Here is a 13,619-nt window from a genome sequence, read left to right as displayed (position 1 = left end):
ACAAATGCTTTTGAGTTTGGGACAATACACTGCTGTTTCTGGTGAATGAAAGGTACCAGCTCTACCCTCTCAGGCAAGTATTTAAGCACAGTCCTCCTTTAAAACCTGAATTCTCAGGACAAGTGAGATTCCAGAGGATGATACAGAGCAGAAACACATTTTTCACTATTCTAACATAATAGTGAAAAGTACCCGACATCTCCTAAAAAGCAGCATTTCCCTCCTTCCTCTGTATTTACAGAGCTCATCACCCAGGGAAACGAATTGTACTGAAGGAGAAAACAATAATCTCCTTATGTTTAGGGTGTTCATTTCCCTTTCCAAGATTTTCACTCCTCACTCATCTTGGAGGCAGTTTTGCTTCGCTTTGCTTGCTTAAAACATTCATTACAACTCATCTAGGCCAGGAAAGGATTAGAGAAGCCCTGGCAGAAGCTGCAGAATTCAAGGCTGTTAGGTTGGAGAAATGAGACTTTCACAGGCATAAACAACAATCCAGCACGAAACCACCACTCGTGCTCTGGAGAAAATTCCTCTCTCTACAAATTTTAAGCAGGTACATATTAAGAAAAATGAATCATGCACAGCAATGCAAAACAGCCCCTCTTCATAACAAAGGAATGAAGCCTACCTGTCTGTCCACTTCCACACCAGGGGTAATTGGCACTTTCCAGGTGAGACTGATGCCCACAGTGACATTAACTGACTTACCCCAGGTATGAGGAGGAGCTGCTCCAACAGCAGAGCCCAATTGCTTCCCAAAATGAGATCCCAGTCCTGTGCTCTGGCCATGCTTCACCTCGAAAGGCAGCAGCAGAGGCACTGCTGCTGGAACTAATTAAAGGCAAATCGGTAGAACTGGGGGCCATGACGTGAGAAAATATCCTGCACAGCATTCAAGAAAGCCACCAGATAATCCAAAAGGCTGTTTAAGAGCCTGGCTGTCGGAAATCTTGGGATCTGCCAGGTCCATTGCATGCAGTTGCTTGTTCCCTCATCCCCTATTTCTTCACATTAATTAAACACAGCATTTCTTACCCCATGCCCCAGTCCAAATAGCCATCTTCAAAATCCTTACTTCCACACAAGGACCAAAACCTACAGATCCTGAAGGATTTATTAAATCTGCCAGATGGCTGACATTTAAAATGCCTCTTTCCCTCCAAATGTAGCAAAGCCAGAATGCTTCCACAGCTACTGAAATGTTTCCTCAAGAAGCAGAGCTACTAAGAGTTTATGTGGTTGCAGCATTTCCCCAAAGGGCCGGTATTTATTACCTGTTCCCTCCACCTATCAGGAATTGTCCACTTGTTTTACACCTGGAAATCCTCTCGTCCATGGATGGCACTGAGGGAAGCAGCAGCAGGAAGGCAAAGGGGGTATCTGAAGAGCAGGGACTCACTGACTTTTTACAAGGGACAGGACAAGGGGAAAGGCTTCCCACTTCCAGAGGGCAGGGTTAGATGGGATATTTTGGAGAAATTCTTCCCTGTGAGGGTGGGCAGGCCCTGGCACAGGTTGGGCAGAGAAGCTGTGGCTGCCCCATCCCTGCAAGTGTCCAGGGCCAGGTTGGACAGGGCTTGGAGCAGCCTGGGATAGTGAAAGGTGTCCCTACCCATGGCAGGGGGTGGAACAAGATACCCTTTAGGTCACTTCCAACCCAAACCATCTTGAGATTCCCTGAGATGATTCCATGACCAGATGAGCTGAAGTTGTGGTCTGTGTGGACAGACTTACTCTCTCATTGTTGACACAAACATGTTCTGGAACCAGATCCAATACAGAAGAGATTTGAATCACTTCAGGCTGCATTGGTTAGCAAATACATCAAAATTCAGGTGGCTCACATGCTTCAAAAGAACAACATTCACTGCCCAAATCCTGGGCCATTCCCAAAAGTGTGTGTCTACCTGGGGATAAGTAAAGGAATTTTCTTAAAAAAAGACAAGTTTGGTGTAATCTACATCCATTAATGCTGCAATTAGACTGTTCAGAATCATCACATGAGTCTCAAACCAACCAATTAGAAAAAGAACAGCTTTGCTGAAAGCCCCTTCACACATTCCATCAGGGAACTGTGCAGGCACCAGGCAAGGGCAGGGGCCTCCCTCCAGCACCCTGGAAAGTTCAGCTCACACCACAACCTGTTTTACAGGCACAACCAAAAGTCTCTGGGCTTTCCTTACCCACATTCCTCACCAAGCACACCTGGGGCATCCCTTTCAACCTCCCCAACAGAGAAATCTCGTTTTCTTTACACCCTTTGGGCTACCTGCTCCTTCCCAGCAGTGACAGGCACAGGAGCACACGTGTCAACAATTCTCCTCCTACCCAAAAGGCCAGGCTGGCTCCAGTTTTCCTGACAATTTACTCCTCAGGCTGCAGAAAGTGAGATTGCAAAGGCTCACCTGGAATCCCATTCAAAGTTATAACTTCCCATTTTTGAACAATCCTTCTAGAAAACATCCCTCTTGGCTGTTACCCAATAATTAATTTGTACCTCCACAGCAGATGCAGTTGCTTCCTTGTAAAAACCCAGAGTTGAAAGATGACTTCTTCCCCCTGCCATCATCCTTTGTGTGGGAAAACAGACAATATCCCATTGTTCCCTCTGCGACACTCGGAGCTGTACTTTCTGCTCTGAACACACTGAAACACCACTTGAGCCTCCAGCAATTTCCATGCAGGAGGCAAAGGAGAATCTTGTATCTGATCTAATACAGGATAAATCAATGTGCACTCATTTATTGCTTATAGTTCCCATCAGCTCAAGGAGAGACACTGTCCCAGAGTTTCAAGGCTATCCACGCTGCCTTTGTAGATGGAAAACAGACATTGCACTTTGAGATATTTTGAGAACTCTGTTTGAACACTTCCCAGGAGTTTGGGTGAGGGATGGGAAATCACTAAACCCTGGCAGGTTCTCATCATTCTCAGTACACCATTTTGGGAAAGGCCATGCAAGGATTGCCTCTCCTTTTTTGCCTTCTACAGAAACTCAGTTCCATATTAGTCATTCACCTCAGGCAGGTGCTGGGAAGTTTAATCAGAGCATGTAAAGCACTCAGAGATCCTCAGATAAAACATTCCAGGGAAGGGCAGCACCACATTCATTAGTGTGGACTCAGTGATGAAAGAGCTTCTCCTCCTCTCCTTCAGCTGCTGGAGCTTGAAAGAAAAATCACCCAGTGCCACAGTCCCACACAGTGCAGTCAGAAAACCACCAGCACCACGGGGACCACATTTTTCTGGATGTGGTCTGAATTCCTGTCAACTTTGTAGGATTCTGATCCTTTGTGGTGGCTGCAAATGGGAGCTCCCTGGAAGTCCTATGTCCCAGCACAAGCCAAGCAAGGCAGAGGTTTAACATTCCTCCCCATGCAAGTATTTTCTCCCATTAAGTGCTTAAGAGCTGGATTATTTGGGAGATTAATTTTTGCAGCTGGACATTTTGTTTAAGAGTGTAATTTTCCACATAATTTTCTTCTTTACCTTTCTTTTATTCTAACCCCAAGACATTCACTTACCCAAGAGAGGACTCTTCTGAAAGGTTTGGAAAAGAATTCACTCCTGCACTTCAGTCCTTTCTTTTTACATCTGCTATTGCTTTAGGAAAACACTGTTCCTACTTATTTCAACCCAGCAACTTGTCTGCACTTGTAGACAATCAACACCAAGAGTCCAAAACTACAAATTCATCTATCCAAGGACCTGATTGTAACAAAGCCACACCATGGATAGGGTTTTTTTTCTTTTAAAAGCACAAGAAGTTCCTTAAATAACACAAGAGCTGCTACACTGAACTGCACAGGTACACAGCACTCAGGGAGACACTTGTGAGAGGTTGGAAAATGGATTAAAGCTTAGGCTTGTGGATGCAGGAACACAAAACAAGAGTGAAATTATTATCAACCACAAACATGTGATTTAACAAAGGGCAGTTACAGCCACTTTGTCTTTCCCCTGGTGTCACTTGGAAGAGGAAGATGGGTCCTTCACTGCAAAGAGTCCCAGCCTGTTCTGGGGACCCACTGAAATAAAAGGTTTGTGTTTAACCTGCCACTGAATCCCTTGGAGTTGATGGTGAGACAGTAATGAGTGAGCTGTTCCTCCAAATTCTGGCTGAATGTTCTATTACCAGAGTTTATGCAACAGGACAAAACTAGAAGGAAACAGTCTCCTGACCTTCCCTGTCTCCATGTCCTCATCATCACCCTGGGAGGCTCTCCCTCTCTTAGAAAGGACTCCTCACATCTTTCACCGTGACTAAAAGCACAACATTACACAGTTCTGTTAATGCCATTTCAGTCCTCAGCAGCAAAGGGGCTGCAGAGCAGAGTGGGCACATTTGATTCCTCACAGCATCCATGAGACACAACTTTGCTGTATTTCACAGCAGATTTTCCATGCAGGCAAAGAGGAAAAGCTGGACTACACATCCTGGGGTTTAAACAAGCTTACTGTTAGCAGAGATGGTGTCAGTGTGCTCAGTCACTCATTTAAGCTTCCCGCTTCTCAGAGATAAATGTGCCTTTCAAGTTGTTGATGTCAGCCTTCCTCCTCTAATCCTTCATCCCACCCTGACTTCAGAAGGCTCCTTCCATGTCATTTCCACAGAATAAGCTTTATATTTTTGCAGCAAATCCAACTTCAACAGCGATTAAAACATAGAGCAAAATAAGAGACATTTCATTCGGAGAACCCCAGGAAATGAAGTCTCAAAAACCACACAGCAATCGTTTAAGAAGCACAAAATTGATCCCTAAACAACTTCCCTGTATTTCCAGGGAAGCAGATTGTGGAGTATTTTCATTTATTAATACATTCATTCTCATGGCTGTGCTTTAACACAGCAGTGTTGGCTTTAGGCAAATGTTAAGCCTCATCCAACTTCTTCTTTGAAGGGATGGGAGGCAGGGGAAGAAAGAGAGAAGAGTGATTAAAATTAGTCACAAGGAATCCTATAAATACATCTGTGGATGGAGGAAGAATTCTCTCTTCTATTTAACTTAAAAATAGAGAGCTAAACTTTAAAAGACAAACAGATGGGATGGAGCAAGGATGCAGCAGAGCTTAGAGAAAGTCAGCTGCATATTGCAGGGGTGGGAGAAGAGGGGGAGGAGGGAGGAAGGATCTTTATTGTCCAAAACTAACTCTTGACTTAGGAAGTCACAGAAGGAGAAAACTAAGGGAATCCATCTGATTACAAGAATAAAATTTCAAAGGCACAGAGGAATAATGTGGAAAAAAGGGATGCCAGGTTAGGAAATTATGTCTTTGTTACCAGTGTTCAGCTTGTGGCAGCAAGGGCTGGAATAGGATCACAAGACCTGAGTGTGCACCTGCAATGTCAGCTGGAAGTCACAGGGATGTGTTGAACAAAACTGCTCAGATACATTCAGTGAGGTGTCACACAAACCAGAACATGCTCAGACACATCTCTGTCCTCACCCAACCTGCTGCAGGGTGATGGCTTTAATAAAGATACACTGAGGAGAAAGCAAAGCTGGGGGATGGTGGCTTTTGTTTGTCCCCTCCCAGTGCCCACAGAGTGGCTCTGCCCCACTGAACACCTGGGGATTAACAGGAATAATTGCCTAAAGGTACTCCAGGTTGTTTGATAAGAGCACAATGAAAATGTTAGAGGGATTTATCCTTCCATATCATTTTTTATAGCAAGAATCAGAATGTAAACTAGAAATGGGCAAAACAACAGTTGCAAAGGACAGATGTTTGTAGTGCTTAGAAATTACCACATGAGGAAATTACCACAGTGCCAAGGGAAGGAGATGCCCAGGGACAATGTGCACGAGAGTTGGGCTTAAGGTTATAGAGAAACCACAAAAATGTCTGCTAGAAACAGCATTGGTAAGACTCGTCCAGCCCTCACAGAGCTGTGAGCAAACAAGCAACACAACAAGCAACTTGCTGATGTGATTTTCTCAGGCAGCCCCGGGACACTGAGTGACGACTCTCAGAGTTTCAGGCCCTTCAAGCACCGGGCAGAGCAGCCACCACAAAGAGACAAACACCGCAGTGGGCAGGGAATGACAAAGGGATCTTACTTTCGTTAGGCAGCTCCTCCTGATCCAGGTCATCCAGAGGGGCTGAGGCAGTGCTCCCACTGTCGTCCAGGGTGAGGATGAGGGGAACGTCATCGTCCATGCTCACAGCCATCCCGTCCCTTCAGAGGCTGCTGCTCCCGGAGTGTGAAACAACGCCTTGTCCAGTCCCACTTGTGAAACGCTTGTGTCAAAACCTCTCCCTGGACAGTCCTCCATCGGGGCTGTCTTCTGGACACGCGGATGTCACACGACATGCACCCATCTCCGGAAACCACCGTTCCCAAAGGGAGCGAGTTCCTTGCTCTCCAAAAGCAGCGCAGGACACCGGACTCGATGTGTTTATGCCAAAGCTGAACTCAAAGAGTGAGGTCCGGGCTCCCTATCCCGGCCGGCGCGCGGCTCGCAGGACAGCAGGGAAGCAGGAGAAAGTGCTCCTTGGCAAACTCCTGACCCCTCGGCAGCAGGAGCCGGCATGGCGCTAAGTGTCGCCGCCACACATGGCTCTGTCCCCCGACGAGCCCGAACGCCGCGATGGCAGGCGGGGAGGGCCGAGAGGGAGCCCCGCAGGCCGCCTGGAGTCCGCACACATGAAGCTCCCACAGCGGATTTTTAACTGCGCGGTGCCACAAGGTCACGCGTTTCTCTAAAAGGTGACGGGAAAGTCAAGCAGGCCCAGGACAGCGCGCCACGGGGACAACCCACCCGCGCTGCCCCTGCCCGGAGGGAGGGCCACGGGCACGGCGCTGTCACCGCGCCGGGGAGCCGAGCCCGGCCCGGCCGCCCCCCTCGCCCCCGGTGAACCAGCTCCGCTCCAGCCCCGCGTCCCCCGTGCCCGCGGGACCCACCGGGACCTCCCGGACCCCTCGAGCCCCCCGGAGCTCCCCCGGGACCCCACAGACCCCCCGGGACCCCCCGGCCCGTCCCGGCCCCGCCGAACCGGCGCCCGCAGCGACGCGGCTCCTCAGCGCCCCTCGCGCGCGGCCCCGCCCCGCGCCCCCATTGGTCGTCTCGCTCTGGCCCCGCCTCAAGTGGGCGTGTCCTCCGCCGCGCCCGCCAATCTGCGCGCCGCGCCCTCCCCGCTCCCTGCGAGTGCACCCGCCTCCCTCCTCCGCCCCTCAAGCGCTTCGCCGCGCGATTGGGCAGCAGCGCTGTCGCTCAGAACAGACGGGGGCGTTGATTGGGCAGAGGCCGCGGGGGAGGGCTCTGGGGAAGGAGAGCATGGGCTGCCATTGGCTGTGCCGAGGCCCCGCCCCCGGAGTCAGAGGAAGAGGAGCAGTCGCCGGGCAACGGCGGGACGCGGGAACGGCCCAGCGATGCGTGAGGGGAACCCTGACCGGGATCCATCCCGGGACACCCCCCGCTGCCGGACTGGGCCCAGACACCACCGGGGACACCCCCCGCTCCCAGGCTGGGCCGGGACACCACCGGGGACACCCCCCGCTGCTGGGCTGGGCCGGGACACCACCGGGGACATCCCCCGCTCCCAGGCTGGGCCGGGACACCACCGGGGACACCCCCCGCTCCCGGGCTGGGCCGGGACACCACCGGGGACATCCCCCGCTGCTGGGCTGGGCCGGGACACCACCGGGGACACCCCCCGCTGCTGGGCTGGGCCGGGACACCACCGGGGACACCCCCCGCTGCCCAGGCTGGGCCGGGACACCACCGGGGACATCCCCCGCTGCTGGGCTGGGCCCAGACACCACCGGGGACACCCCCCGCTGCTGGGCTGGGCCCAGACACCACCGGGGAGACCCCCCGCTGCTGGGCTGGGCCCAGACACCACCGGGGACACCCCCCGCTCCTGGGCTGGGCCGGGACACCACCGGGGACACCCCCCGCTCCCGGGCTGGGCCGGGACACCACCGGGGACACCTCCCGCTCCCAGGCTGGGCCGCCCCTTCCCCAGGAAGAGGCGTCCCTATTCCCAGATTCCTGTTCCCAGGCACCCGCTGGCTGCAGGGATCAGTCCGGCCCTGAGGGCACCCCAGCCCAGTCCGCAGAGGCTGCGGGTGCAGCAGTTCCTGTGAGTGCCCCACGCTGAGCACACGTCCGAGCACCCCGCGGTTCCATCCATGCCTGATGAGGTGAGGATTCCCACCTGCAATGAGTAAATCTGTTCCCAGGCTTAGTGTTTCTCCCACGGGCAGCTCCCACGACAATCCCTCTGCTCCCAGTCCAGGCTCTGCCCAGCGGCTCCAAAGGATCTTGGCACCTGCAGGACTCTTGTCAGTGTTAGGAATGGGTAGGAAAAGCCTTTGTGCAGCTGGAGCATCCCCCTTGCTACCAGAGCAGAGCTGTTCAGTCTTTAATTACCAACATCTCTGCAGCCCACCTGACACCGAGCTGGGCCCTCTCCTCAGGGGCATTTCCTTCACCCTCCAGGGCTGGATTTACCAGGAGGACAATGTGACCTGAGATCTCAACAACAGCTTCCAAGAGCTGGCCAAAAGCTCAATATCCCAGACCACGTGGGAAGTGATGTATCATCAGAAACAGGAGCCACAGGCACAGGACACAATCCAATACACCTCTATCAGAGCCCTGAGAAGCAGCACTGGCTCTCAGAAAGGTCCTGCAGGAGATCAAACCAGCTGTAGTGCTGCAGGTCAGGCTGCTGTTTGTGTCCGGCCCCTCCCAGCTCCTGGCAGGCTGCACATGCTGGTTTTTGGGCTGTACCTGCTCCATTTCAGTGGAAGGCAGCCCTGCAGCAACACAACTGCAACCCCCAAGCAAGCAGCTTCCTCACAGGACCACCTTCTCTCCCCATCCCCTGCCTCAGCTCCCAAATCCCCTCCTCAGAGCACTGTGCCAGTTGGAGGGGCTGCACAGCAGCTGCAGCAGGTCAGGTGAGGTGTGTGTGGAGAAACAAGGAAGCTGGGCTGGGCCAAGCAGAGCAAAGGTAACACTGCCCACACAGAAAAACACCCTTTATGGTTGGTTGTTGGAGCACCTACAGTTGGGCACAGGTGATTTTGGGAGCTGAGCAGCTCCCAGAGCAGGTGAGAAACTCAAGTCAAGGAGCCAGGGTTGAATGAAAGGTGGAAAGTGAGATTTATGTCAGTGCTGAGCAGAGAATGAAAGCAGCAGCAGGTGTGAGTTCCAGCTTGATTCAGGCCTGTGACCAACAAACTCTCACCTGAGCTGAGCATCAGTGACACTGGACAAGATGGATCTGCAGCTGAGAAACAAGTGAACATTCCCCCTGCCTCATTTCATTCAGATTTAATGGTTTTTTTTCCACACAGGCACCAGTTCCAGCAGTAACAGAGCAGCTTCTGGTGATGTCTGGGCTGCACAGCTCTGGCAGAACAAGTGGACAGAGCAGCAGAAAAGCACCACTGTGAGTGAGAATCACTGAACAAAATGTAAACAACCCAATTAAACCCATGTATATTTAACCAACACTGTCCTCATGGTGTAAATAGTGAGGAAGTGCCAGTTCTGACCTCCTGGAAGTCCTCAGTGACAACCTGGGCCAGCATGGGACAGCAAAGCACGTGGCTGATGTGATGGGCTCTGGTTTGCCCTGCTGATTGACTGGAGCCTGAACACAGCAGGGAGGGCAAACTGCCCACACAAACCCCTGTCAACTTTTTATTAGATAAAATCTCTCTTTATTTTAAAGAGGCTTCATCTCTCAAGGACTCTAGCTCCCCAAAACTGCACTGGTTCAGTTCTCTGCTGTTTAGATTTCAGACAGTTACCCCAATTTGCAGATGTCACTTCACTTAATCAGACTCACCCACCTGCTGCTGGAGAAGAGTGTTCTCACTTTTCTGTCAATCCTCAACCCTCTTGTCTCCATCTAGTGTCCAAATCACAGATTCTCTTCCAGCCCAATGAGACCTGCAGCCTACTCAGCTTGCACATCACTGTGCCCACATCCCAGCTGAAGCTGAGCAGGCTCAGGTTCACCTCCAAACCCTCTTCCAAGAAGGCCCCAATTGTTCCATGTCCTTCCAGTTTTCAGCCAGGTGGAGAAGAGCTGCTGTACTGCTACAATGAGAAGTGCAGGGAAAGACTGAGAGCTTGGAGCTAATCCCAAGGATCCTCACTCACCTTCTCAGGTTTTGACATCAGGCTATTCCTGCTTCCTATCTGCCAGGGTGACTGGAGCACCAGGCCCAGGAGTGCTGGGTCCCCTAAGCCTCCTCTGCTGAGTGCCACCAAACCCACCTGTCCTCGGCTTTCTGGGGGAGGTTCAAAAAGAGCATGAAGGTATTTGGACCTGGCACCTCTTGAAAAGTCCCATTCAGGCACATTGGTCCCTTGGGAGCTCAGTTCAGAAGGCAGGAGCAATTATTTGGGACAGGTAAAAGGATCCCTCCCTAGGGATGTGCAGGAGGAACCTGCTCAATGCCCTCCAGCTTGCAGGAAGTGGCATCTGCTGCTTTGCCAGGCTGAGCCAGAGCCACTTTGTGCTGTCTGCACCCAGGAAAGGGCTTGTCCTAAAGGAGAAACACACTGTGCTTACCTACTGTTCCTGGACACAGCAGGAAAATGGGATGGGAGGGACACAGCCACAGCCTGTGCTGCCACCCACATCCAGAACAGCTGCCTGTTCCACACACTCGTCATGCCAGAGATGAAGAAAAACGGAGGGGGCAAGAAGGCCAAGAAATAAGCAAACAATCCATGCTGGGCAGGCTCCTGGCTGGCTCCAGCTCCACCTGCTGGAGTGGCTCAAGGCCCAATCCTGCTGCTGCTCAAGGTGCAATAAAATCACTTCTGGGGGGTAGAATGATGCTCTTACCCTGGCTCAGCCTGTCCTCGGGTATTTCAGTGTTTCCCTCTGTGTTGGAGGGAGTTACCAAACTGCCAGGACTCTCCTGTATTCCCTGAGCTCACCAGCTCCTCACCACAGGGTCCCTCCCCTGGGAGCAGTGACTGCAAACCCCAAATCACCCAGGCTATGTCTTTTATCTGCCTCTCTACAGACCAAGCTGCTCTTTCCCACCTCAGGGATGGAAACTGAGGAGCTGCTTCACTCAGAGTCTTTGGAGCCACCCAGATGGCTCAGCATCCCACAGACCAAACACAAGGTCCCAGATTTGTCTTCAAACATTTATTTGGTGACAGCACAGCATTGCTGTGAACAACCCTTAGCACAAGCCATAGGGTTGTGTCCACTCAGCAGCTCCTCTTCACCACGAGCTGCCACAATCTCTGCAGCTGATCCTCTTCTGTCACAAACCCCATCCAGTCTGGGGCCATCCCATCACCAGCAGGGTGATGTCATTCCTCATCTCTGAGCTCATCCTCCCTTCTCCAGACTTGCCAAAGAGACCACAAAGTGTCGATGACATGGAGCAAGGAGAGCAGGGAGCCACCAAGGCCATCAGGGCTGGAGCACACATTCTGTGCACGGGGGCAGAGGGAATGGGGCTTGTTCTCAGAAGGGATGTTTTGGGGGAGGCGAAGAGCAGCCTCCCAGTACCTGCAAAGAGGAGGCGTGTGTGAGAGTTGGGCCACGCTTTGTGGTCAGAATGAGAACAAACTGAAACAACAGGATATCTGACTGGACATCAAGGGAAAGTTTCTGCCTTGAGGACAGCGGAACAGTGGAAGGGGAGCCAGAGAGGCTCTGCAGCCTCCATCCTTGGGGGATAAAGCCCAAAGCTCACCTGCCCTGAGCAGGAGGTCGGACTAAGAATCGCCTGCATTCCTTCCTGCAAGCACAACCATTCCTGTGAGTAATCAGGCATTGGAATGGCCTGCCCAGAGAGGTGGTGGATTCACCACCCCTGGAAGTTTTTAAGATGAGACTGGATGTGGCACTGAGTGCCATGATCTAGTAACCACAGTGGTGCTGGATCAAAGGTTGGACTTGATGGTCTCAGAGGTCTCTTCCAATCCAGTTGATTCTATGATTCTGTGACAGGCAGGACAGAGCAGGACTCCTCTCCCCAGAACTGCTCACCAAAGGTCCCCTTTGAGACCCTCATATCTCAACTGCCCTGACTGGCCTTGCCTGAACCCCCACCCCGGGAACAACCCCTGCTTCCTCTTCTGGGAGCTCCACTGAGCTTAGCCCTGCCTGTCCCCACCACGTTACGCTGCCAGTGTACCTGTGCCTGGTACTTCCCCTGGATGGGCCTTGGAATACCCTGTGGGCACTCCCATCTCCTTCTGCTCCGACTTCCCAGCTGGACTTCCCAGGCAGAAGGAACCCAACTCATTACCACACCTCACCTGATGACCAGTGGACATCAAGGAAAGCAGCTGTTCCCACCAAGGCCATCCCGCTCTGGTACTGTGGGGTTGTGCCCTACACAGGGAGGTCACTGCCCCCAGTGCTGTGGTCACCTCCAGCTCCTGGCTTGTCTTCCAGCATAGAACAGCCCAATCCTTTGTTTCGAGACATGGAAAAGCACAGGGTCATCACATACTTGGTCACTGGAAGGTCTCAGGTAGGCTAAGGCTGTTATGTACATCCAGAAGAGTATTTGGCATCATTTCCAGGGGGGTCTGGGCTTGCAGCCACCTGCTCCCTTGGCATTCCCGGGCACAGGAGGTCCGGACAAGCTTTTGGACCTCCCCCTCATCAGAGGCCTTTCAGAGGTGGCAGGTGTTGTCGGAGCACTGCGGTTTTTCCACCTGTCTGTCCCGAGGCTGTCTGAAGCCAGGTGGAGCCTGTCCAAGGGAGCACTGAGCCGGCTGACAGACTGGGAACGTCCTCTGGCAGGAGCACGCCAGTCTTCGGAGCAAGCATTGCTCTCGGGACACTTCCAGCCCCCGGACTTGCCCCTGTGGCCGGGCTCTGTGCCCGCTGTGCCCGCAGGGGCAGAGGCGGATGGGTGGATGGCTCTCAGGGGTGTCCCTTTGGAGCGGGGGGAAAGGCCGGGCTGGTTTCGGGGAGCGGGCGGGGGGCTCCAGAGCAGCGTATGGAGCTTGGCTATGTCTTCTTTCCTCATCCACGGAGCTGCCCAGGCGGGACCCTGGGGCTTGGCACCGAACAGGGACTCGTCGCAGAAGGACGGAGCGTGGATTCGGGACCTTGGTGGGGCGACAAGCGGAGAGACACGTGTTGGTTAGAGCGGCACCACCGCGACCCGGCCGGTGTGGGGACGGATTCATGGTAGGAGAGACCCCTGCGGGGCTGCAACGGGCTGAGACACACCCCCCCTAAGACCCTCCCGGGATCCACCCGGGGCAGCCGAATCCGGACTGAGGGAGTCGAGAGGTTCCGCAGAGCGCACCGGCGCCCCCGGCGCGGAGTGAGCCCCGAAACCCGAGACAGCGGGCCGGGGGCCGCGGGGAGCCGGGCCAAGAGAGCGCCCCGAGCCGCCGCTCACCTGCACTGACTCCTCGGCCGGGAGCCGCGGGCAGCGGGAGCCGCCGGAGCCGCCCAGGGCGGCGCAAAGGCGGGCGGCGGCGGGCGAGCCCCCGCCGGGCGACCGAACAGCGACTCGTCCACAAAAGAGGCCCGTGCCCGGCGGCGGCCCCGAGGGCCCCGCTGCGGGCGGGCAGCGGCGGGAGCAGAGCCACCGCCCGGGGCCGGTCGCGGGGCAGGTCCCGGTCCTGCCGCCCGCATGGCCGCGGCCCCGGGGC

At 53.8% G+C, this 13,619-nt stretch overlaps 2 protein-coding genes across 3 annotated transcripts in view; both read right to left on the bottom strand.

Annotated features, from left to right (window-relative positions):
- TPCN1 (two pore segment channel 1) overlaps positions 1-7,042 on the bottom strand; it is a 45,614-nt gene extending 38,572 nt beyond the window's left edge. The window contains exons 1-2 of the mRNA XM_071571690.1: positions 7,003-7,042; positions 6,066-6,708 (exon numbers count right to left, since the gene is read on the bottom strand). Coding sequence (XP_071427791.1) covers positions 6,066-6,177 — 112 coding nt within the window. The 5' untranslated portion in view covers positions 6,178-6,708; positions 7,003-7,042. The remainder of the gene's footprint in view (positions 1-6,065; positions 6,709-7,002) is intronic.
- Positions 7,043-11,119: 4,077 nt separating this feature from the next.
- On the bottom strand, positions 11,120-13,613 carry RITA1 (RBPJ interacting and tubulin associated 1). 2 transcript variants are annotated; one of them, XR_011699227.1, is made up of 3 exons: positions 13,364-13,613; positions 12,261-13,064; positions 11,120-11,505 (listed from the first exon to the last, which is right to left on the bottom strand). XR_011699227.1 is itself a non-coding variant. In XM_071571705.1 (2 exons), the coding sequence occupies exons 1-2, from the start codon at positions 13,600-13,602 to the stop codon at positions 12,521-12,523; spliced, it is 783 nt and encodes a 260-aa protein (XP_071427806.1). In that variant the 5' UTR covers positions 13,603-13,613; the 3' UTR covers positions 11,120-12,520. The 2 variants fall into 2 exon arrangements, 1 of the variants encoding a protein (XP_071427806.1); XM_071571705.1 differs by having other exon boundaries at positions 11,120-13,064.
- Positions 13,614-13,619: the final 6 nt, after the last annotated feature.

This window comes from Pithys albifrons, chromosome 17, assembly GCF_047495875.1.
Source record: "Pithys albifrons albifrons isolate INPA30051 chromosome 17, PitAlb_v1, whole genome shotgun sequence".
Lineage (NCBI taxonomy): Eukaryota > Metazoa > Chordata > Aves > Passeriformes > Thamnophilidae > Pithys > Pithys albifrons.
Note: the sequence above shows the minus strand (reverse complement) of the source record. Positions and strands in the feature narration are given on the sequence as shown.